Source organism: Somniosus microcephalus, chromosome 15 (genome assembly GCF_052327205.1).
Source record: "Somniosus microcephalus isolate GS21.2 chromosome 15, FLI_Smic_1.0, whole genome shotgun sequence".
Classification (NCBI taxonomy): Eukaryota; Metazoa; Chordata; class Chondrichthyes; order Squaliformes; family Somniosidae; genus Somniosus; species Somniosus microcephalus.
This window is the reverse complement of record NC_141001.1, coordinates 120,847,641-120,873,675: the sequence shown is the minus strand read 5'-3', so window position 1 is coordinate 120,873,675 and position 26,035 is coordinate 120,847,641. Positions and strand designations below refer to the sequence as shown.

The window sequence follows — 26,035 nt, the reverse complement described above, 5'->3', positions numbered from 1 at the left end:
ATGAGATCCCCTCTCAATCTTCTGAACTTCAGCGAGTATAAGCCCAATCGACCCAATCTCTCCTCATACATAATTCCTGCCACCCCAGGTATCAGCCTGGTGAATCTTCGCTGCACTCCCTCCATGGCAAGAACATCCTTCCTCAGATAAGGCGACCAAAACTGCACAAATTATTTAAGGGGACGATTGAGGTAACATTTGGCAGGGTTAAAGGTCGCCATTGGGTCGTGGTAGCTCTTGTCCATGACCAACCAAGACTCTAGACTCTTGGACAGAAGGTTGCAAGTTCTAGTCCCGGAACTGACTTGTCCTAAACGCTGCTGTTTCTTGGCGCTGGTTTCAGGAGTTGCACCGTGATCGCGCCCTTGTACGTTAGACGCAGAGCGCATATCCAGGCCGACACTCCCAGCACGGTACTGAGGGAGCGCTGCACTGTTGGAGGTGCCGTCTTTTGGAATAGATGTTAAACCGAGGCCCCGTCTGCCCTCTCAGGTGGACGTAAAAGATCCCACGGCCACTATTTCGGGAAGAAGAGCAGGGGAGTTCGCTCCAGTGTCCTGGGGCCAATATTTATCCCTCAACCAACATCACTAAAACGGATTATCTGGTCATTATCACATTGCTGTTTGTGGGATCTTGCTGTGCACAAATTGGCTGCTGCATTTCCTACATTACAACAGTGACTACACGTCAAAAAGTACTTCATTGGCTGTAAAGTGCTTTGGGACGTCCTGAGGTTGTGAAAGGTGGTATAGAAATGCAAGACTTTCTTTCTGCAGGGCCTGGGTGTGAATGTGTGGAACAGACTGACTAGTGAGGCAGACATTCGAGGGAGAATCGGATCGCTGTTTGAGGGAGTGGGGACTGAGTGGAATTATGGGACCGATCAGATTAGGGTGACTGTATGTACCTGTTTTCCAGGAACAGACCCGGGATGAGGTGCTGTGTCCCCGGCCAAACAAAGTCACCAGAAGAGCCCACGTTTCATTAAACTTGTCCCCGAAGTGAATGTGTGCGTGTCCCCCCCCACCACCGGGCAGTGAGTGTCCCCCCCCCCGCCCCCGGGCAGTGAGTGTCCCCCCCCCAACCGGGGCACTGAATGCTCCCCAGCCCCGGATCATGGCAACTGGAGAGGGAGAGGCCGCGGGGTGGGCCCGGTCTCCGGGGAGGGGGTGGGGGAGGGGTGGTGGTGCGGGCTAATCCTAGACAATGTGGAGGGGAGGGGTCAGGTGTGACCTCAGTCACTGGGGGAGGGGTCAGGTGTGACCTCAGTCACTGGGGGGAGGGGTCAGGTATGACCTCAGTCTCTGGGGGAGGGGTCAGGTGTGACCTCAGCCTCTGGGGGAGGGGTCAGGTGTGACCTCAGTCACTGGGGGAGGGGTCAGGTGTGCCCTTAGTCACTGGGGGAGGGGTCAGGTGTGCCCTTAGTCACTGGGGGCAGGGGTCAGGTGTGACCTCAGTCACTGGGGGAGGGGTCAGGTGTGACCTCAGCCTCTGGGGGAGGGGTCAGGTGTGACCTCAGTTACTGGGGGAGGGGTCAGGTGTGCCCTCAGTTACTGGGGGAGGGGTCAGGTGTGACCTCAGCCTCTGGGGGAGGGGTCAGGTGTGACCTCAGTTACTGGGGGAGGGGTCAGGTGTGCCCTCAGTTACTGGGGGCAGGGGTCAGGTGTGACCTCAGTCACTGGGGGAGGGGCCAGGTGTGACCTCAGTCACTGGGGGAGGGGTCAGGTGTGACCTCAGTTACTGGGGGAGGGGTCAGGTGTGACCTCAGTTACTGGGGGCAGGGGTCAGGTGTGACCTCAGTCACTGGGGGAGGGGTCAGGTGTGACCTCAGTCACTGGGGGAGGGGTCAGGTGTTCCGTGTCCGAATGCGTTTCAATAGTGGGACGTCATGCCCGCGGTAATGATGTACACATTTGTTTAGCATTTGTATAACTGGTAAAAAAAAATTAGGCTGCTAAAAATATTTGCCTCGCTGCGCTGCACAACCGACATTTTCCGTCCTGGCTACTGTGCTGTGCTCCCGCCCTGTGCGTCCCCGGATTCGGTTTAGAAAATCTGGTCAGCCTTGATCAGATGGACTACAGAGCCTCTTCTGGTCCGGTCCTTTCCCACGTTCCGATTGGCTGTAAACACAGGCCTTGCCTTTATGCACACTGGAGGAACAAACACAGATTGTGGTCTTATTCTCCGCAAGACTCCTGGAAGTGGAGGGTTTCTGACATTTTTGACTGCGTTTGCCTCACTGATGCGGGAGTTAAATGAAAGTCCTGGTCAACACATCTCCCTCCACCAATAAGCAAAGTGACTACACTTCAAAAAGTGCTTTGGGACGTCCTAACGACATTGTAAGGTGCCATATATAAGGTGGAAAGACTAAAGAAGCTGGGTTTGTTCTCCTTGGAGCAGAGAAGTTTGAGGGGAGATTGAGAAAGAAAGAAAGACTTGCATTTATATAGCGCCTTTCAGGGACGTCCCAAAGCGCTTCACAGCCAATTTGAAGCCTAGTCACTGTTGTAATGTAGGAAACATGGCAGCCAATTTGCGCACAGCAAGATCCCACAATGTGATGGTGACCAGATCATCTGGTTATATTTTTTTAAGTCATGTTGATTGAGGGATAAATATTGGCCCCAGGACACCGGGGAGAACTCCCCCCTGCTCTTCTTCGAGATAGTGGCTGTGGGATCTTTTACGTCTACCTGAGAGAGCAGACTGGATGTTTTTGTGCTCAAGTCCCTGGAGTGGGACTCAAACCCGCAACCTTCTGACTCGGAGGTGAGAGACAGTGCTGCCCGCTGGCACTTTCGGTTTCTTGTTCTTTTTTCTATCGGTTGAAAATAGTTCTCACGATGCAGAACGCCCTGATGTAAACTCTTGTAAAATCGCCGCACTTGGATTGATTTTCGATGGATTAATTGTGCCTTTGTTTTGGAAACATTTCAGGTTTACAATGTCTGAAAATAAACGTTAGTCCATCCTGTCGCCTACGAGCTGTGAGAGTCCGACCTACATCTCTTGTGTGAGGGTCACAACTAGACCATGGGTGAAAATGACGCTGATAAAAGCAGCCAAGCTGGACAACTGTTTGAGAACTTTGTGCAGGCCTCAACGTTCAAAGGCACGCTGCAGGCGTTCCACATCCTCTGCCGCTACCTTGATCTTGACCCTTTGGACTATCGGATGTTCTACTCCATGCTGAAGACGAAGGTCAACACATGGAAGGCCAAGGCCCTATGGACCAAGCTTGACAAGCAAGCCAACCACAAGGAGTACAAGAAAGGCAACGCGTGTCCCAACACGAGGGTGAGTAGAGTTTATTCCAACCAGCTGCCATTGACTCGCTGCAGTCAATGATGCTATCAAAATTATCAGGACACACCTGCCACAGCACTCCAGCTACAGTACGGGCAAAGGGCTTGAGTCTATGTATAAACAGAAAATGCTGGAAACACTCAGCAGGTCAGGCAGCATCTGCGGAGAGAGAAAAGCAGAGTTAACGTTTCAGGTCGGTGACCCTTCGTCAGAACTGGAAAAAGTTGGAGATGTAACAGATTTTAAGCAAATGTGCTGCAAGGAAATGGAGGAGGGGGAGGAAAGAACAAAAGAGAAGGTCTGTGATAGGCTGGAAGGCAGGAGAGTTAAATGACAGAAGGGCTGATGGTGCGAGGCAAAAAGGAGACGGTAATGGGACAAGTAAAGAAACAAAAGATGGGTCTAGAGGAGGTGTAAATGGGAATGGCAGAATCATCAACAGCTGCCAGGTGAAAAAATAGAGGCCGAGGTTATGGTGTGAAATTGTTGAACTCAATGTTGAGTCCAGAAGGCTGTAAAGTGCCTCATCGAAATTACTTAAACTGTGTCTAAGTTTAAGTCATTTCAGCTGGCTTTTCTAGTTACCGGTTTGTTTTAAAAAGAACTGGAAGTTGCTCAGTTGGTTACGCTCTGGTGCCTGGGTTCAAGCCGCACTCTCGGACCTGAAGGCAGACACTTCAGTGCCAGGACTGAAGTAATGTATCATACTGAGCCACACGTGCCAGGTAAGCTCCGGGTTTCTGCCTTGGTTTGTGGGCAGCCAACCGATGTCACCCAATGGGACAGGTGCTTGAGAATCAGGAACCTACAGGGTTATGGACAAATCAGGGGGGTGGGACTAAACACCATTACTCTTTCAAAGAGCCAGCAGAGGCACGATAGAAACATAGAAAAATAGGAGCAGGAGTCGGCCATTCGGCCCTTCGAGCCTGCTCCGCCATTCAATATGAACATGGCTGATCCTCTATCTCAATACCATATTACCGCTCTCTCCCCATACCCCTTGATGCCTTTTGCGTCCAGAAATCTATCGATCTCCTTCTTAAATATATTCAGTGACTTGGCCTCCACAGCCTTCTGTGGTAGAGAATTCCACAGGTTCACCACCCTCTGAGTGAAGAAATTTCTCCTCATCTCAGTCCTAAATGTCCTACCCCGTATCCTGAGACTGTGACCCCTCGGTCTCGACCCCCCAGCCAGGGGAAACATCCTCCCTGCATCCAGTCTGTCGAGCCCTGTCAGAATTTTATACGTTTCAATGAGATCCCCTCTCATTCTTCTAAACTCTAGTGAATACAGGCCTAGTCTACTCAATCTCTCCTCATATGACAGTCCCCCCATCCCAGGAATCAGTCTGGTGAACCTTCGCTGCACTCCCTCTAAGGCAAGTATATCCTTTCTTGGGTAAGGAGACCAAAATTGCACACAGTACTCCAGGTGTGGTCTCACCAAGGCCCTGTACAACTGTAGTAAGACATCCTTGCTCCTGTACTCAAATCCAGATGGGCCAAATGGCCTCCTCCTGTGCTGTACGCTTCTATGATTCTAGTACAGAGATGCACTTCCTCACAGCCTGTGGAAAATATCAGGGCATCAGAGAGAATTTCTATCAAAAATTCTCACAAATATGCCCTGAATTCAGAAATCTGACTGACAACCAAAAACTCCCATTCCTACTGGGGGAGGAGAGAAGCTGTGTAACACTGGCGGCACACTATGTTACAGCTTGCCATGAACAGAGGGACAACCAGTAAACTAAGACAAGAGTATATATAAACAAGGTGAAAATATATTTATAAACTCAGGGATATACCTGTTTATACACTGTATGAATGGAACCGCGTTTATGTGTTCAACCATAAATGTATTTTGATGCTTTGGCAACATAAGATGTACCTTATCATGCCAATAAAGCGATTTGTATTGTATTGTATTGTATTGAGTGCTGCTGCACTGTCAGAGGTGCCGTCTTTAGGATGAGATCCCGTTCAGGTAAGCGTTAAAGATCGAAGGGGGCGCAAAGTTTTCCTGTTTTCTGAGACTGTGTCAGAAACCCTCCTGAGATTCTGGTAGCAAACGCCCACCACCTCACCTTTACCCAGCAGATCCGTTCAATCCTCAGAGAAATCCAATAAACTGTTCAGAAACAACTTGCCCCTTCTGAACCCTTCTCCAATCAGATCCTGCCCTTCCACATGACCCCTTGGTCCATCCCTCATTGAAGTCCTGAACGTTTCCCACAGTTCAGGCAAGGCTCACAGATCTGTAATTTGCCTCTTGCCCATTTGTTTTTAAAAGCAAGGGGTGCTGCCAATGGGTTGTGACTTGATTTCAATGAATCATAGAATGGTTACAGCACAGAAGGAGGCCATTCGGCCCGTCGAGCCCGTGCCGGCTCTCTGCAGAAGCACTTCAGCTAGTCCCACTCCCCCGCTCTATCCCTGTAGCCCTGCAAATATTTTTTCCTTCAGGTACTTATCCAATTCCCTTTTGAAAGCCACGATTGAATCTGCCTCCACCACCCTTTCAGGCAGCGCATTCCAGATCCTAACCACTCGCTGCGTAAAAAAGTTTTTCCTCATGTCGCCTTTGTTCTTTTGCCAATCACCTTAAATCTGTGTCCTCTGGTTCTCGACCCTTCCGCCAATGGGAACAGTTTCTCTCTATCTACTCTGTCCAGACCCCTCATGATTTTGAACACCTCTATCAAATCTCCTCTCAACCTTCTCTGCTCTAAGGAGAACAACCCCAGCTTCTCCAGTCTATCCCCGTAACTGAAGTCCCTCATCCCTGGAACCATTCTCGTAAATCTTTTCTGCACCCTCTCTAAGGCCTTCACTTCCTTCCTAAAGTGCGGTGCCCAGAATTGGACACAATGCTCCAGTTGAGGCCAAACCAGTTTTTTATATAAAGATTCATCATAACTTCCTTGCTTTTGTACTCTATACCTCTATTTATGAAGCCCAGGGTCCCGTATGCTTTTTTAACTGCTTTCTCAACCTGCCCTGCCACCTTCAACGTTTTCTGCACATATACCCCCAGGTCTCTCTGTTCATGCTGCCCCTTTAGAATTGTACCCTTTAGTTTATATTGCCTCTCCTCGTTCTTCCTACCAAAATGTATCACTTCGCACTTTTCTGCGTTAAATTTCATCTGCCACGTGTCTGCCCATTCCACCAGCCTGTCTATGCCTTCTTGAAGTCTATCACTATTCTCCTCAGTGTTCACTACACGAATGTGCTTTGAAAGAGAGCAATGAGAGGGATTTGTAATCTTCGAGGTCAACCCTGCCGGCATTTTCCATCAAGTTGTGAAGCGTCCTGGGAAGGTGATGTGAATGAAAATTCTTCCTCACGGATTTTGCTGCTCAATGTCCCTGACAACTGAATGCCGAATATCAACCCTCAGTTTAATCGTTCTTTCACTGATCCTAGTCCAGCTATTCTCCTCCAAGTTCAAGGTCGACGATTAAATGTTTAACTTCTTGCTGCCTTCGAAATCTTTTGGTCACCTGTCCTAATGTCTCCTTCTGTGGCTCGGTGTCAAATTCTGTTTGATAATCGCTCCTGTGAAGCGCCTTGGGATGTTTTACTGTGTTAAAGGCGCTGTATAAATGCAAGTTGTTGTGGTTTAGCTGGGGGATGCGAGTGTTTAAATGTTGGGTGTTGAGGACGGGAGAGGATACCAGTGCAGAACACTTGGCTACATTTAACTTCCCCAATAGTCTGTTACAAATTAGTCACTTCCCTCACCAATACATCAGTGTAAGCTGTGGTGTAAATCTACAAACAAACAAAGAGGAAGTGTTTTTTGTGACATAACATAGACCTAGTTTAGCTGTAATACATCCAGACATTGATTCCAAACAGGGAAGTTATGCTAAACCTTTTATAAATCACTGGTCAGGCCCCAGCTGGAGTATTGTGTCCAATTCTGGGCACTGCACTTGAGGAAGGATGTCAAGGCCTTGGAGAGGGTGCAGAGGAGATTTACTGGAATGGTACCAGGGAGGAGGGACTTCAGTTATAGTGGGGAGACTGGAGAAGCTGAGGTTGTTCTCCTTAGAGCAGAGACGGTTAAAGGGAGATTTATTAGAGATGTTCAAAATGATGAGGGGTTTTGATAGAGTAAATAGAAAGAAGCTGTTTCCAGTGGCAGGAGGGTCGGTAACCAGAGGACACAGAGTGAAGATAATTGGCAAAAGGACCAGAGGGGAGATGAGGAGAATATTTTTACGCAGCGAGTTGTTGTGATCTGGAACGCGCTGCCTGAAAGGGCGGTGGAAGCAGATTCAATAGTAACTTTCAAAATGAAATTGAATAAATACTTGAAAAGGAGAAATTCACAGGGCTGTGGGGAAAGAGCCGGGGGTAGTGGGACTAATTGGAGAGCTCTTTCAAAGAGCTGGCACCGGCACGATGGGCCGAATGGCCTCCTCCTGTGCTGTAAGATTCTGTGATGGAGGGAAATATTTAGTGAGACACAGGAAATGGTACTGTGCCTGCACAGGAAGAGGAAGTGCAGCAGAATTGCTGCTTGTGTGAAGGGGATGGGCACAATCTTAGGGCTAGAGTCGGAATAAACTCCCGGGTTTATCCTAGTGGATGCAAACAAACCCAATTTCGACTTGGGCTTCTGATTCTCACGCTGATCCTTGGTACGAGCGAGAGTGAGCATGCAGGCTCCATGGCGAAGTGTGGTACGTTTGGTGGGAGCCACATTTACTTGCGGAAAGGCAGTGCAGTGACCCGGCAGAGCGAGCTGATGACGTTTAAAATCCGGCGATGTGGGTTGGCACCTTTAAATGGGCCCGGCAGTAGAGTGGCAATGACACAGGGCTAGATCCCAGTTTCATTCCTCGCATTCTCGGCTCTGTGCTATTCAGAGCTGATATCACTACAGCCAGGGCTGAATTCTGAGCGGATTTGCACTGTGGGGGGGGCCCAGAAATGACTGGCCGGACGATGATGGCAAGCGAACGCAATCACGGTCGGGCGACTTCCTCTGTCTGCTATTGGTCAACAGCTCGGCTGAAACAGATCTGAACAGACGTCGGAATCCTCTCTTCTTTTTAGGCAGTCCCTCAGAACCGAGGATGACTTGCTTCCACATTAAAAATGAGTTCTCAGGTGACTGATGAGTCCAATGCGAGCCATGAGGGTCCTGACGTTCCAGGTCCCGAACTTCATTTTAAAGGGTGGAAGATGCCTGTGTGTGAATTCTTTTAACGTGGGGTGGCCGTTGCACACCAGCTACCACACGGGCTTGACAGAGCAAGGTCTTGGTCCAATGGCAGGGGGATCCAAGACGATTGGAGACCAGGCTCTGCTACAACGGCCTAGTGCACATTCCATTTTTATCACACGGGATTCTGGTGTTTTTAATCAGTATTTTGGGGATCGCATTCCTCCCATTTTTTTTGACAGCGATGGTATAAGTTAACCTGTGTTTCTTTTTTACATGGGATTCCAAGACCCCTGCCAGATATTCTGCAATTCTGTCCATTGTCCAGTGAAACGCGCAAACCAGTGACCTTTTAACAACAATGGCCCAGAAATTCGGGTCCCAACGTGTGAGTACGGACGGAGTACTCACGCATGGACCCGATGGAAGTGCCGGAATCTTGCATGTGCGGGAAACCGGCACTTCCGATCCTCTGAACCAAGGGGTTCAGAGGTCGTACGCGTGCGCGTGGGAGTCTGCGCCTGCGCGTGGAACTTCCTTTTTTTTTCAGGTTTTAACGTGCGGGTAAGTCTGTACATTTTAGAAATGTAAAAAGCAGCCGTAAGGACTTCATTTTCAAAGGTAAGTGGTCAATTATTTAAAATTAAAACATTTTTTCCCACAGGTTTTTTACTTTTAAATACTTTAAAGCAAGGTAAGTTTATTTTTAGCCCCGTTTTTTTATAAAAAAAATTTTTTAATTTAAATTTTTGTTTAAAATAGTTATTTAATGTCATTTATAGTTTATTTACAAAGTGTGATTTTTTAAATTATTTATTTGAAGGTAAAGTACAGTTTTACAGCCTCAGCATTTATACGTTTTGACAGGTCTATCTGTCAAGACTTATGAATGGAGCATTCCCTGCTCCGATTGGCTGCCTGTTGCTCACGTGATCCCAGGGGACGCTTCGCACTAACTACGCCCCTGGGACACGCCAGCACAGCGCGCCGGCCTCTGGGACAGGCCTCGGAGAGGAATTCCACGCAGGCCAAGAGGTCAACTGCCGGCGCGCTAGGTAAGTGTAGGTCGGGGTCTTGCACCCGCGGGAAGCCCCCGACCCGAATTTCTGGGCCAATGTCTGAATGGGTCAACGTCGACTAATATCGCCACGAGTGACACAATAGGCTGGTAGTGTAGCGGTTATACCAGTGGACGAGCAAGTCAGTGGTTGAGAGTTCCAATCCCACCATGGCAAATTGAATTCAATAAATCTGGTGAACCGCCGCAAACTCCGTTCCCCAGCCACTGAATCCATCCCTCTCCCTAACATCTGTCTGAGGCTGAACCACACTGTTCGCAAACTCGGTGTCATGTTTGACCCCGAGATGAGCTTCTGACCACACATCCACACCATCATGAAGTCCGTCCATCTCCACCTCCGTAACATCGCCCGTCTTCACCCCTGCCTCGGCTCATCTGCTGCTGAAAGCCTCATCCAAGACTTTGTTGCCTCTAGACTTGACTATTCCAACGCACTCCTGGCCGGCCTCCCACGTTCTACCCTCCGTGAACTTTAGCTCATCCAAAACCCTATTGCCCGTGTCCTAACTCGCACCGAGTCCCGTTCACCCATCACCCCTGTGCTCACTGCCCCGTGTCCTAACTCGCACCGAGTCCCGTTCACCCATCACCCCTGTGCTCACTGCCCCGTGTCCTAACTCGCACCGAGTCCCGTTCACCCATCACCCCTGTGCTCACTGCCCCGTGTCCTAACTCGCACCGAGTCCCGTTCACCCATCACCCCTGTGCTCACTGCCCCGTGTCCTAACTCGCACCGAGTCCCGTTCACCCATCACCCCTGTGCTCACTGCCCCGTGTCCTAACTCGCACCCAGTCCCGTTCACCCATCACCCCTGTGCTCACTGCCCCGTGTCCTAACTCGCACCGAGTCCCGTTCACCCATCACCCCTGTGCTCGCTGACCTACATTGGCTCCCGTTAAGCAGCGCCTCGATTTCAAAATTCTCATCCTTGCTTTCAAACCACTCCATGGCCTCGTCTCTTCCTATCTATGTCACCTCCTCCAGCCCTACAACTCCGCCCCCCCCCCCCCGCCACCGCCCCCCTGCACCCAGATCTCTGCGCTCTTCCAATTCTGACATCTTGAGCATCTCCGATTTTAATCGCTAAATCATTGGCGGCCGTGCCTTCAGCTGCCTGGGCCCTAAACTCTGGAATTCCTTCCCTAAAGCTCTCCACCTCTTTCCCCTCCTTTAAGATGCTCCTTAAAACCTAACTCTTTGACCAAGCTTTTCGTCACCTGTCCTAATATCTCCTAATGTGGCTCGGTGTCAAATTCTGTCTGATAACGCTCCTGTGAAGTGCCTTGGGACGTTTTACTACATTCAAGGCGCTGTATAAATGCATATCCTGGCACGAAGAGAAAACAACCTTGACCTTGACCCACCTACAGTGGGTCGCACTCTTGCCTCTGAGTCAGACGTTCATGGGTTCAAGTCCCACTCCAGAGACTTGAGCACAAAAATCTAGGCTGACACTCCCAGTGCAGTACTGAGGGAGTGCTGCACCGTCGGAGGTGCCGTCTTTTGGATGAGACATTAAAGTGAGGCCCCACCTGCTCTCTCAGGTGGATGTAAAAGATCCCACGGCATTATTTGAAGAAGAGCAGGGGAGTTCTCCCCGGTGTCCTGGGGCCAATATTTATCCCTCAATCATCAACACTAAAACAGATGATCTGGTCATTATCACATTGATGTTTGTGGGAGCTTGCTGTGCGCAAATTGGCTGCCGCATTTCCTACATTACAACAGTGACTCCACTTCAAAAGTACTTCATTGGCTGTAAAGCGCTTCAGGACATTCTGAGGCTGTGAAAGGCGCTATAGAAATGCAAGTTTCTTCTTTCTTTCTTTTACCATTAGCTTTTCAGGGCGCCTGAAAGGGATTTAAAAATTTTTTTATTCGCTTATGGGATGTGGGTGTCGCAGGCAATGCCGGCATTTATTGACCATCCCTAGTTGTCCTTGAGAAGGTGGTGGTGAGCCGCCTTCTTGAACCGCTGCAGTCCGTGTGGTGATGGTACTCCCACAGTGCTGTTAGGTAGGGAGTTCCAGGATTTTGACCCAGTGACGATGAAGGATCAGCGATACACTTCTAAGTCAGGATGGTGTGTGACTTGGAGGGGAACTTGGAGGAGGTGGTGTTCCCATGCGCCTGCTGCCCTTGTCCTTCTAGGTGGAAGAGGTCGCGGGTTTGGGAGGTGCTGCCAAAGAAGCCTTGGTGAGTTGCTGCAGTGCATCTTGTAGATGGTACACACTGCAGCCACGGTGCGCCGGTGGTGGAGGGAGTGAATGTTTGAGGTGGTGGATGGGGTGCCAATCAAGCAGGCTGCTTTGTCCTGGATGGTGTCGAGCTTCTTGAGTGTTGTTGGAGCTGCACTCATCCAGGCAAGTGGAGAGTATTCCATCACACTCCTGACTTGTGTCTTGTAGATGGTAGAAAGGCTTTTGGGAGTCAGGAGGTGAGACACTCGCCGCAGAACACCCAGCTTCTGACCTGCTATTATTGCCACAGTATTTATTTGGCTGGTCCAGTTAAGTTTCTGGTCAATGGTGACCCCCAGGATGTTGATGGTGGGGGATTCGGCGATGGTAATGCCATTGAATGTCAAGGGGCGGTGGTTAGACTCTAGCTTGTTGGAGATAGTCATTGCCTGGCACTTCTGTGGTGTGAATGTTGCCTGCCATTTATCAGCCTAAGCCTGAACGTCATCCAGGTCTTGTTGAATGCGGGCATGGACTGCTTCATTATCTGAGGAGTTGTGAATGGCGCTGAACAGCGCTGAACACTGTGCAGTCATCAGATAACATCCCCATTTCTGACCTTATGTTGGAGGGAAGGTCATTGATGAAGCAGCTGAAGATGGTTGGGCCTAGGACACTGCCCTGAGTAACTCCTGCAGCGATGTCCTGGGGCTGTGATGATTGACCTTCAATCACCACAACCATCTTTCTTTGTGCTAGATATGACTCCAGCCAGTGGAGCATTTTCCCCCTGATTCTGATTGACTTCAGTTTTACTAGGGCTCCTTGATGCCACACTCGGTCAAATGCTGCCTTGATGTCAAGGGCAGTTACTCTCACCTCACCTCTGGAATTCAGCTTCTTTGTCCATGTTTGGACCAAGGCTGTAATGAGGTCGGGAGCCAAGTGGTCTTGGCGGAACCCAAACTGGGCATCAGTGAGCAGATTATTGGTGAGTAAGTGCCGCTTGATAGCACTGTCGATGACATCTTCCATCACTTTGCTGATGATTGAGAGTAGACTGATGGGGCGGTAATTGGCCAGGTTGGATTTATCCTGCTTTTTGTGGACAGGACATACCTGGGCAGTTTTCCACATTGTCGGATAGATTGACAGGGTAGATGCTGAGAGGCTGTTTCCCCTGGCTGGAGAGTCCAGAACTAGGGGTCACAGTCTCAGGATAAGGGGTCGGCCATTTAAGACTGAGATGAGGAGGAATTTCTTCACTCAGAGGGTTGTGAATCTTTGGAATTCTCTACTGGAAAGGACTGTGAATGCTCAGTCATTGAGTATATTCCAGGCTGAGACCGATAGATTTTTGGACTCTAGGGGAATCGAGGGATATGGGGCTCGGGCGGGAAAGTGGCATTGAGGTCGATGATCAACCATGATCTTATTGAATGACGGAGCAGGCTCGAGGGCCCGAATGACCGACTCCTGCTCCTATTTCTTACGTTCTTAAGAACTAGTTTTAAAAAGGAATTCTGGGAGCTGTCCTGGACTCTGAGCATTCCAGCTGTGCTCACCCTGTGAATCAGCAGTCGCTGCAGCCGTTGGACGGAAAACATTCCAGACACAGGTTTCATGCTGTGAAAAACCACATCCCTCTTTGTCTTGGCAAGTCTGTCTACACTATCTGCAGTAACCAGAGGACACAGATTTCAAATAATTGGTAGACGTATCAGAGGTGGAGATGAGGGAAAAAATTTTTACACAGCGAGTTGTTGTGATCTGGAACGCGCTGCCTGAAAGGGCGGCAGAAGCAGATTCAATAGTAACTTTCAAAAAGGGAATTGGATAAATACTTAAAAAGGGCTATGGGGAAAGAGCAGGGGGGAGTGGGACTAATTGGAGAGCCCTTTCAAAGAGCCGGCCCAGGCACGATGGGCTGAATGGCCTCCTTCTGTGCTGTACTATTCTATGAGTGGGAGCAGGAGTCGGCCATTCAGCCCCTCAAGCCTGCTCCGCCATTCAATAAGATCATGGCTGATCTTCGACCTCAATTCCACTTTCCCGCCCGATCCCCATATCCCTCGATTCCCCTAGAGTCCAAAAATCTATTGATCTCAGCCTTGAATATACTCAACGACTGAGCATCCACAGCCCTCTGGGGCAGAGAATTCCAAAGATTCACCACCCTCCGAGTGAAGAAATTCCTCCTCATCTCAGTCTTAAATGGCCGACCCCTTATCCTGAGACTATGACCCCTGGTTCTAGACACTCAAGCTAGGGGGAAACAACCTCTCAGCATCTACCCTGTCAATCCCCCTCAGAATCTTGTATGTTTCAATGAGATCGCCTCTCATTCTTCTAAACTCCAGAGAGTATCGGCCCATTCTACACAATCTCTCATCATAGGACAACCCTCTCATCCCCTTAAGGAGGGGAGAAACGCCTGCAGTACCGTGGCACGATGTGCCGCAGAGCGTGGCGCTGTGGCACGCAACGCCGCGATATTCACTCACAGCGCCCCAAGAGGGAGGCGGGGCGCTTCCAGTAGCACCCCACTTCTCTCTTGGGGCGCTACCGATGAATTTTGGCCATGGGGGGTGCTAATTTTTACAGGACGCTAAAAGTAGCGCCCCGGTGAAGCTCGTGCCCCAAAGGGGGCATGACTCAATTTTCACCCTTTGTGTTCTCCTCACAGCTTACTGTCCCACCTAGCTTTGTATCATCAGCAAACTTGGATACATTTCACTCGGTCCCGTCATCTAGGTCATTAATATAGATTGTAAATAACTGAGGCCCCAACACTGATCCTTGTGGCACCCCACTAGTTACAGCCTGCCAACCTGAAAAAGTCCTGTTTATCCCTACTCTCTGTTTTCTGTCTGTTAACCAATCCTCTATCCATGCTACTATATTACCCTAAACCCCATGAGCCCTAATCTTGTGTATTTAACCTTTTATGTGGCACTTTATCAAATGCCTTTTGGAAATCCAAATATACTACATCCACTGGTTCCCCTTTATCTACACTGCTCGGTACATCCTCAAAAAACTCTAATAAATTTGTCAAACTCGATTTCCCTTTCATAAAACCATGTTGACTCTGCTTAATCACGTTATGATTTTCTCAGTGCCCTGATACCACTTCCTTAACAATGGATTCCAGCATTTTTCCGACGACTGATGTCAGGCTAACTGGCCTGTAGTTCCCTGTTTTTTCTCTCCCACTCCTTTGTTGAATAGCGGTGTTACATTTGCGACCTTCCAATCCACTGGGACCCCTCCAGAATCTAGGGAATTTTGGAAGATCAACGCCAATGCATCCACCTCTTTTAGAACCCGAGGATGTAGGCTGTCAGGTCCAGGGGATTTGTCGGCTTTTAGTCCTACTGATAGTTCCCAATGATGATGTGAAAAAGATATTGGGCGAGAATTTGCTGATAATGTAACGGCGTGTGAAAGACGCTCGCCGTTATTGATGAGTGAATCGAATAGCAACTTGTGGCGAGGGAGAGACACGCCGCGAGTTGCGAATCCCCACAAGTTGCCGGGCCAATTGCGCCGCTCCACCGTTAGCCCCACGAAAACGGCAGCGCGCCCTCAACCGCCCCGCGAGTTTCAGGAAGTTGCTGCATTTCCACATCAATTACCCATTAAACTGGCCGCAGAAAGTTAGGGCTGGTAATTAATAGCGTAAGTGCCCTTTTAATGAAGTGCTAATTGTTAATGACTGCCAATCAACCTCTCTCTGGCCCAGAAAGTGAACAATTAAAGTTGTGAAATCTCATTCTTTCAGTTGTGAATTGTTGGAGATTTTAAAAAATGTCAAATTTAAAAAAAAAATCTTTTTTTTCTGTCTCTTTTTTCTCTCTTTTAATCCAATCTTTCTTTCCCCCTCTTTATTTCTCTTTCTGTACCTGATTTGACTCCAATTCACCCGATTTCCTTCTCCGTTGTTCCTCTGTTTCCTTCTCAATCCTTTAATCTCGTGGGTTAAGGCAACAGACTGTTGGAACCGTCGTTCACCGCGGTCCCAGATGCCCCGTTGCCCTCGCTATCAGCTCGCGCTCCCAGCGGGTTACAGGGCAAAAGAATTTTGAGCTGAAGGATGCGGGAAACTGTCTAACAGGATGCAAGTTGGGGCCTAATGTGTTATCAGGATCCCCCGTGCTGCTGCTGCTCCAGATTGCAGTGGCATTTTCTGCTTTAAATATAGATGCTAAATGATTTGACTGTGGGCCTAGTACGGAAAACTATGCAAATAAGGTACGTAAATCTGTCGATTAATGCGTTGCCCGGTTAAACGACATTTGGGTTTTAGAAAACAAGTTTCAGTTGGGTCAGGAATGTGGTTTGTTGGCTTTTGAAATGGGAAGTAGAGAAAAATGTCTCTAATTTTACTGCGAGACTTGTATTGGCAGCTCTAAGGAGTGAGCTTCGAGTCCAGGCATGCTTTATTTTTAAACCTGCGAGTAACATCTGCAACGGTACAAAAGAAACGGTTGGAAAATCAACGGTCGGTCTGGACCATTCTGTTGCACAGCTCCTTTTCCCAACTGTTTATCGTCGGTGTGTGTTGTGCGCGTTGTGTGTGCGCGCGTTGTGTGCGCGTTGTGTGTGTGCGCGTTGTGTGTGCACGTGTGTGTTGTGTGAGTGTGAGTGTGGTTATGTTCCCAGTCAAACAGCCCCCCCACCGCACCCCCCCCCCAACCCGTTACATTGACATCATCCGCTTAGTATGTGTCTGAATTACACTTGCGTGTTGTCACCTTGCCTGTGAGTAATTCCAGTTATTTCACTGCCTTTTTTGGCTTGCAAACTAATATGGATTTACAATGCTAGTTAGTCACCAGCTGATGATTAGATGATGGCTGACTCATGTCGACGTTCGTCTCTGCTCCAAACATCACTTGGGCATGGAGTCCCAATACCAAGGACGGCTTTATTTGGAATTTTGCACAACTAAAAATTGTCAGCCGTGGCTCAGTGGGCAGCAGCACGGTGGCATAGTGGTTAGCACTGTTGCCTCACAGCGCCAGGGACCCGGGTTCGAATCCGGCCTCGGGCGACTGTCTGTGTGGAGTTTGCACATTCTCCCCGTGTTTGCGTGGGTTTCCTCCGGGTGCTCCGGTTTCCTCCCACAGTCCAAAGATGTGCGGGTTAGGTTGATTGGCTATGATAAAAAATTGACCCTTAGTGTTAGGGGGATTAAATACGTGGGGTTACGGGGATAGGGTGGGATATGTGTTGGTGTAGGGGTTACGGGGATCGGGTGGGATAAGTGTCAGTGCAGGCTCGATGGGCCGAAATGGCCTCTATCTGCACTGTGGGGTTTCTGTGATTCTGTGATTCTCTCTCTCTCTCTCTCTCTCTCTCTCTCGCGTCTGAGTCGGCAGGTTGTGGGTTCAAGTCCCACTCCAGAGACTTGAGCACAAAAATCCAGGCTGACTCTCCAGTGCAGTGCTGAGGGAGCGCCGCACTGTCGGAGGTGCTGCCTTTCAGATGAGAAGTTAAACCGAGGCCCCGTCTGTTCTCTCTGGTGGGAGTAAATGATCCCACGGCCACTATTTCGATGAAGAGCAGGAGAGTTCTCCTCGGAGTGGTATCGCTCAACCAGCATCATTAAAAAAACAGATTGTCTGGTGATCGTCTCATTGCTGTTTGCTAAAGGAAGGGCTGTTGGTGGGAGGCACCATGTGTGGAGCTCAACTGAAGGCAGGATTTGACTCTGATATGATGCAATCCCTGGTGATTAGCTTCCGACGGTTGGTATCTGAAGAAGGGCCACTTGTGCGAGGTTGTGAAGAATGGTCAGTGCCTGTCGAATCCTTGAGTCAATACCTTCGGCGGTGCTGGTGCCTCACTGGGTTTGTAGCTGGAACCCTCCTGCCGAAGGTTTGTTGACGGCTTTGCCTTGGCTCAAACGCAACACAAGAGTGTGGGAAAAGGTCAGCGGTGCGATCCCGCTCGTAGCATGTAGGCTTTACCCTACCGTGCATTCGACCCACCCCTTCTCGGCCTCCTTCATGCCTGGAGTCACGTTCTCAGCAAGGGAGCGTGCAGGATTAGCGCCCTGTGTTTATACAGCCCTGGGAGGAGTAGGTGGAGGTGTTCTCCAGGGATGTGTGTTAATTGTTTGCAAGCCGTGCTCTGGAACCTTCAACAGCCAATTGCTCAGTTTACCCGCCCTTTGCTTCCCTATTTTAACATTTCTTTTTAATAACAACAGGATGATTTGAACCATCTTGCCCACGTTGCTTTGGTGATCGAAAATGTAATGAATCACAGAATCACACAGCACAGGAGGAGGCCATTCGGCCCATTGTGCCTGTGCCGGCTCTTTGAAAGAGCTTTTCAATTAGTCCCACTCCCCCAGCACCCCCTGCTCTTTCCCCATAGCCCTGCAAATTTTTCCCATTCAAGTCTCTATCCAATTCCCTTTTGAAACATAGAAACATAGAAGATAGGAGCAGGAGTAGGCCATTCGGCCCCTCGAGCCTGCTCCGCCATTCAATGCGATCATGGCTGATCATCCAAATTCAGTACCCTGTCCCTGCCTTCTCCCCATATCCCTTGATCCCTTTAGCCTTAAGAAATATATCTAACTCCTTCTTGAGGCTAATTCATTAAATATATTCAACTACCTTCTGTGGTAGAGAATTCCACAGGTTCATCACTCTCTGGGTGAAGAAATTCCTCCTCATCTCAGTCCTAAATGGCTTACCCCTTATCCTTAGACTCTGACCCCTGGTTCAGCCTGGTGTATCTTTGCTGCACTCCCTCCATGGCAAGAACATCCTTCCTCAGATAAGGCGACCAAAACTGCACACAATACTCAAGGTGTGGTCTCACCAAGGCCCTGTACAACTGCAGCAAGACATCCTTGCTCCTGTACTCGAATCCTCTCGCTGTGAAGGCCAACATACCATTTGCCTTCTTAACCACTTGCTGCACCTGAAAGTTATTATTGAATCTGCTTCCACCGCTCTTTCAGGCAGCGCATTCCAGATCACAACAACTCGCTGCGTAAAATAACTCTCCTCGTCTCCCCTCTGGTTCTTTTGCCAATTATCTTCAATCTGTGTCCTCTGGTTACCGACCCTCCTGCCACTGGAAACAGTTTCTCCTTATTTACTCCTGCAAAAACCTTCATGATTTCGAACACCTCCACAAAATCTCCTCTTAACCTTCTCTGCTCTAAGGAGAACAATCCCAGCTTCTCCAGTCTCTCCACATCACTGAAGTAATGGAGCGTGTGGCATTCCCTGAATTGGGCGTGGAGGCTAAATCACATCGTGTAGTGGATTAGGAAATAATGTGAGAGGCAAAGGTCACTTTAACTCAGTGTGTGATTTGTGAAACATCAAACTACCAGGTCAAGCACAGTTCATAATAAAAAAAAAACAGAAGACCATAGGCCCTAAGCTCTGGAATTCCCTCTTTAAACCTCTCCGCCTCTCTACCTCTCTCTCTACCTGCCTCTTTGACCAAGCTTTTGGTCACCTGTCCTAATGTCTCCTCGGTGGGGCTCAGTGTTAGATTTGTTTGAAAATCGCTCCTGTGAAGGACCTTAGGATGTTTTACTAAGTTAAAGGTGCTATGGAATTGCTAGCTCGTGCCCATCTTTGTCTGATTACTCCTCTGTCAAACGCCTTGGGACATTTTGCTATGTTCAAGGTGAAGGCACTTACCGCTTGGTACCGCTGATGACCTTGGAATCCATGTTCTTTACTTCATTGGTGAAAAACGATGGAAGGATTAAAATAATTCCTAATTACATCCTCGCAGCCCATAAATGAGAGAGATTTCTTTCAAAAAACAATATTTCGACACACAGTATCTGAGTAATGTGAGACACGACGTGTGGTGAGTGCAGCGAGCTCGGGAGGAACAGGTGACTTTGGACCTCTGGTTCCCAAAGCTCGCCACCCCTGGGGGTTTTCCTCACCTCATGTCTGGGTCTGTTGTAGACTCATTGATAGAGATTGATCACTGCCATTAAAGAAAAGAAAGACTTGCATTTCTATATCGCCTTTCATGACCACCGGACATCCCAAAAGCACTTTACAGCCAATGAAGTACTTTTGGAGTATAGTCACTGTTGTAATGTGGGAAACGCAGCAGTCAATTTGTGCACAGCAAGCTCCCGCAAACAGCAATGTGATAATGACCAGATAATCTGTTTTAGTGATGTTGATTGAGGGATAAGTATTGGCCAGGACCCTGGGGAGAACTCCCCTGCTCTTCTTCAAAATAGTGGCCGTGGGATCTTTTACGTCGACCTGAGAGAGCAGACGGGGCCTCGGTTTAATGTCTCATCTGAAAGACAGCACCTCCGACAGTGCAGCACTCCCTCAGTACTGCCCCTCCGACAGTGCGGTGCTCCCTCAGCACTGCCCCTCCGACAGTGCAGCGCTCCCTCAGTACTGCCCCTGCGACAGTGCAGCGCTCCCTCAGTACTGCCCCTGCGACAGTGCGGCGCTCCCTCAGTACTGCCCCTGCGACAGTGCGGCGCTCCCTCAGTACTGCCCCTGCGACAGTGCGGCGCTCCCTCAGTACTGCCCCTGCAACAGTGCGGTGCTCCCTCAGTACTGCCCCTGCGACAGTGCTGCGCTCCCTCAGTACTGCCCCTGTGACAGTGCGGCGCTCCCTCAGTACTGCCCCTCCGACAGTGCGGCGCTCCCTCAGCACTGCCCCTCCGACAGTGCGGCGCTCCCTCAGTACTGCCCCTGCGACAGTGCGGCGCTCCCTCAGTACTGCCCCTGCGACAGTGCGGCGCTCCCTCAGTACTGCCCCTGCGACAGTGCGGCGCTCCCTCAGTACTGCACTGGAATGTCAGCCTGGATTTATGTGCTCAAGTCCCTGGAGTGGGAGTTGAACCAACGACCATGCGATTCATTAGTCAACAACTCCATTATCGTTGGATCGTGCAACTACCAGGGCGGCAGAAGGCGAACTAGATGGACCCTAGTCTATTTTCATCTGGCATGTTTCTATGTTTTTTAGTTAGCCTTCTACCGCATAATGTTTCTCACAGAGAATGGGTGGTTGAGCTGCTCTCGCGCCTCTGCCAGCGTATACGTGACCACTCGTAGCTACATGGGAGAGGGTGCAGGTGACATGGCTTCCGGTTTCACGTGTTCGTGGCCTCGACTCTACCATCTTTGGCAGGATGCCTGAGCTTGGGAATTCATCCCAAATGGTATGTTGGCCTTCATAGCAAGAGGATTCGCGTACAGGAGCAAGGATGTCTTGCTGCAGTTGTACAGGGCCTTGGTGAGACCACACCTTGAGTATTGTGTGCAGTTTTGGTCGCCTTATCTGAGGAAGGATGTTCTTGCCATGGAGGGAGCGCAGCGAAGATTCACTAGACTGTTACCTGGGATGGCAGGAATGACGTATGAAGAGAGATTGGGTCAATTAGGCTTATATTCGCTAGAGTTTAGAAGAATGAGAGGGGATCTCATTGAAACTTATAAAATTCTAACAGGACTAGACAGACTAGATGCAGGAAGGATGTTCCCGATGGCGGGGGAGTCCAGAACCAGGGGTCACAGTCTAAGGATAAGGGGTAAGCCATTTAGGACTGAGATGAGGAGAAATTTCTTCACCCAGAGAGTGGTGAACCTGTGGAATTCTCTACCACAGAAGGCAGTTGAGGCCAATTCATTAAATATATTCAAGAAGGAGTTAGATATATTTCTTAAGGCTAAAGGGATCAAGGGATATGGGGAGAAAGCAGGGACCGGGTACTGAATTTGGATGATCAGCCATGATCTCATTGAATGGTGGAGCAGGCTCGAGGGGCCGAATGGCCTACTCCTGCTCCTATCTTCTATGTTTCTATCCCGAACATCTGGGATTGACGGGCAGAAGGAGAGCAGTTGGTGCATCAAGCCCGCCCCCACACCATGATGGCTGGACCATGATGGCTGAACACTTCTTCCCTGCCCATCCGCCCCTGTCCCCGGGCATGTTAATCTCCTGGGAGAGGCATGAAAAAACCCCAGGGCCAATAAGGGAAAAAATACTCTGGAAAATTCCTCTCCGCCCCCCCTCAGGCGATGGGAACCAGTCCAGAAGATCACTCGGACCGCGTGTTGTCTGTAAAGAGTAAGTAGGGAACAGGCCCTAGTGTCTATGCCTCTTTTAAGCCAGACGTGACTCGGTGGGCAGGACTCTCACCTCCGAGTCAGAAGGTTGTGGGTTCAAGTCCCACTCCAGAGACTTGAGCACAAAAATCTAGGCTGACAATCCAGTGCAGTACTGAGGGAGCGCCGCACTGTCAGAGGTGCCGTCTTTCAGATGAGACATTAAACTGAGGCCCCGTCTACTCTCTCAGGTGGATGTAAAAGATCCCATGGCCACTATTTCGAAGAAGAGCAGGTGAGTTCTCCCCGGTGTCCTGGGGCCAATATTTATCTCTCAACCAACATCACTAAAAACAGATTATCTGGTCATCATCACATTGCTGTTTGTGGGAGCTTGCTGTGCATAAATTGGCTGTCGAGTTTCCCACATTACAATAGTGACTACACTTCAAAAGTACTTCATTGGCTGTAAAGCGATTTGGGACGTCTTGTGGTCATGAAAGGCGCTATAGAAATGCAAGTCTTTCTTTCAACTCCACTTTCCCGCCCGATCCCCATATCCCTTGATTCCCCTGGAGTCCAAAAATCTCTCGACCTCAGCCTTGAATATACTCAACGACTCAGCATCCACAGCCCTCTGGGGCAGAGAATTCCAAAGATTCACAACCCTCTGAGTGAACCCGCATTTCCTACATTACAATAGTGACCACACTTCAAAAGTACTTCATTGGCTGTAAAGCACTTTGGGACGTCCGGTGGTCACGAAAGGCCCTACAGAAATGCAAGTCTTTCATTCTATTTTTCTTGCTGCCTTATGCCTGATCCTCTCTGTTTTGTCACCAGCACCAGGTCATGGTGCCGATTTGGCTTCGAGATGGTAATGACGATGAGGCAGCCTCCTTCCATTGTTGCCTGTAATGTAGTGTGACTAAGGAGGTATAATTGTGAACAGATGATCACGTCTGTACATCTAAGGAGCATTGCCAGAGTGCTAGACAAATGTGCCGCAAGGGGATGTGGGTTTTATATTCCTTTTGTTTTAGTTTTGCAAAGTCAATGTTTATCTGTCTTGGTAAAGTCAGACGGTTGTGGGTTCAAGTCCCACTCCAGAGATTTGAGTGCATTACCTAGGCTGACACTCCAGTGCAGTACTGAGGGAGCGCCGCACTGTCAGAGGGGCAGTACCGAGGGAGCGCTGCACTGTCGGAGGGGCAGTACTGAGGGAGCGTTGCACTGTCGGAGGGGCAGTACTGAGGGAGCGCTGCACTGTCGGAGGGGCAGTACTGAGGGAGCACTGCACTGTCGGAGGGGCAGTACTGAGGGAGCGCTGCACTGTCAGAGGGGCAGTACTGAGGGAGTGCCGCACTGTCGGAGGGGCAGTACTGAGGGAGCGCTGCACTGTCGGAGGGGCAGTACTGAGGGAGCGCTGCACTGTCAGAGGGGCGGTACTGAGGGAGCGCTGCACTGTCGGAGGGGCAGTACTGAGGGAGCGCCGCACTGTGGGAGGGGCAGTACTGAGGGAGCGCTGCACTGTCGGAGGGGCAGTGTTGAGGGAGCGCTGCACTGTCGGAGGGGCAGTACTGAGGGAGTGCTGCACTGTCAGAGGGGCAGTACTGAGGGAGCGCCGCACTGTCGGAGGTGCAATACTGAGGGAGCGCTGCACTGTCGGAGGGTCAGTACTGAGGGAGCGCCGCACTGTCGGAGGGGCAGTGTTGAGGGAGCGCTGCACTGTCGGAGGGGCAGTACTGAGGGAGCGCTGCACTGTCGGAGGGGCAGTACTGAGGGAACGCCGCACTGTCGGAGGGGCAGTGTTGAGGGAGCGCTGCACTGTCGGAGGGGCAGTGTTGAGGGAGCACTGCACTGTCGGAGGGGCAGTACTGAGGGAGCGCTGCACTGTCAGAGGGGCAGTGTTGAGGGAGCGCTGCACTGTCGGAGGGGCAGTGTTGAGGGAGCGCTGCACTGTCGGAGGGGCAGTACTGAGGGAGCGCTGCACTGTCGGAGGGGCGGTACTGAGGGAGCGCTGCACTGTCGGAGGGGCGGTACTGAGGGAGCGCTGCACTGTCGGAGGGGCAGTACTGAGGGAGCGCTGCACTGTCGGAGGGGCAGTGTTGAGGGAGCGCTGCACTGTCGGAGGGGCAGTACTGAGGGAGTGCTGCACTGTCAGAGGGTCAGTACTGAGGGAGCGCCGCACTGTCGGAGGTGCAGTACTGAGGGAGTGCTGCACTGTTGGAGGGGCATTACTGAGGGAGCGCTGCACTGTCGGAGGGGCAGTACTGAGGGAGTGCTGCACTGTCAGAGGGGCGGTACTGAGGGAGCGCTGCACTGTCGGAGGGGTATTACTGAGGGAGCGCTGCACTGTCGGAGGTGCAGTACTGAGGGAGCGCTGCACTGTCGGAGGTGCAGTACTGAGGGAGCGCCGCACTGTCGGAGGTGCTGGCTTTCAGATGAGACGTTAAACTGAGGCCCCGTCTGCTCTCTCAAGTGGACGATAAAGATCCCAGGCCACTATTTCGAAGAAGAGCAGGGGAGTTCTCCCCAGTGTCCTGGGGCCAATATTTATCCCTCAATCAACATCACAAAAACAGATGATCTGGTCATTATCACATTGCTGTTTGTAGGAGCTTGCTGTGCGCAAATTGGCTGCTGCGTTTCCTACATTGCAACAGTGATGTAAAAATAAAACAATGAATAGTCAGCACGGATTTCAAAAGGGAAAGTCTTGCTTGACTAACCTCATTGAATCCTTTGAAGTGTTAACATATATAACGGCATATAATTGGCAAATGAATTTAAACATTGATAAGTATGAGAATACATTTTGGTAAGAAAAATAAGGAGGTCATATATTACTTGGAAAATAAGAGACTAAATGGAGTCGAGGAACAGAGGGATCTGGGGTAACAGCTACACAAATCACTAAAAGTAGCGACGCAGGTTAATAAGGCCATAAAAAAGCAAACAAAGCACTGGGTTTATTTCTAGAAGGATAGAATTGAAAAACTGAGAAGTTATGTTAAACTTGTATTGAACCTTGGTTAGACCGCACTTGGAGCACTGTGAACAGTTCTGGTCTACATATTATAGAAAGGATATCGAGGCACTGGAGCAGGTGCAGAGAAGATTTACAAGGATGATGCCAGAAATGCTTGTATTTATATAGCGCCTTTAATGTAGTAAAATGTCCCAAGGATCAACAGGCTGGGTCTCTTTTCTCTTGAAAAGAGAAGGCTGAGGGATGACCTAATAGAGGTCTTTAAATTTATGAAAGGTTTTGATAGAGTAGATACAGAGAGAATGGGCAGGATTTTCATTGGGCCGTGGAGGCGGGATTGGAGGCGTGTGGGGGGTTAAAATCGCGAAATCGGGGGCACGAACCCAACCTGCCTCCATGCCAGTTTCAAAGGAGGCGGGTACCCACCCTGTGCTGGGAGCCGCCTCCCCGAGGCGGGAAGGGGATTAGTGCCAATTAACTGCCTGTTAACAGGCAGTTTTTAGCCTAATCCCTATTTTTATTGCTGAAGTGTGGGATTCCCGACGGCTCCAAACCACGCCAAGTTAGCGAGGCGGACCGTCGGGCTTGGAGGGTTCGAGATGTCCGGTGTTCAGGTGAGTGATGGGTGCATAAGTGCATAGGTAAGTGTGTTTGGTGTGTCTAAAGTGTTTAAAGAAGTTTTACTTACCTTTACTTGCTAATGCAGGCTTCCTTCCTTCAGGTCTCGGGAGTCCCTCATCTCACCGGCACAGAAAGCAGAATGGCCGCGAGCTGTCAAAATCTGCAGCATTCAGCTTTCTGTTCCGGAGAGATCTCTAAATCAGCCTGAGAGGAAGGAATTAACTTAGTGTACAGATTGTCAGTGTTTGACAGCTTCAAAGATCTTTCTTTCTTTCTCTTTCTTTCTCTCTTTTTCTTTCTCTCTTTCTCTCTTTCTTTTCTTTCCATTCCTCCCTCTCTGGAGATGATCTTCTGGAGGTTTGTATAAGACAGTAAATGGTATAGCTGCTTCAAACTAAGCCCTGTCAGTCAGACAAATTGTTGTGTATGTACCTTTAAGAGAAGAACTGATTCTATACTGCAGTACCGGCAGTGACCACCCCTGTCTATAAAGCCATAGCAGGCTTCTGTACGTCAGTCTTGAATTACTCTCTGTTCAGTAAATACCTGTTTTATTGTTCTCCTGCAGTCTGAGTATTATTG

The 26,035-nt window shown here is 49.7% G+C and overlaps 1 protein-coding gene across 1 annotated transcript in view; it reads left to right on the top strand.

Annotated features, from left to right (window-relative positions):
* The window catches only part of LOC147107190 (F-actin-monooxygenase mical2-like), a 413,970-nt gene that overhangs the window by 71,060 nt on the left and 316,875 nt on the right, over positions 1 to 26,035 (top strand). Inside the window, exon 2 of the mRNA XM_086008370.1 lies at positions 2,947 to 3,306. Coding sequence (XP_085864496.1) covers positions 3,043 to 3,306 — 264 coding nt within the window. The 5' untranslated portion in view covers positions 2,947 to 3,042. The remainder of the gene's footprint in view (positions 1 to 2,946; positions 3,307 to 26,035) is intronic.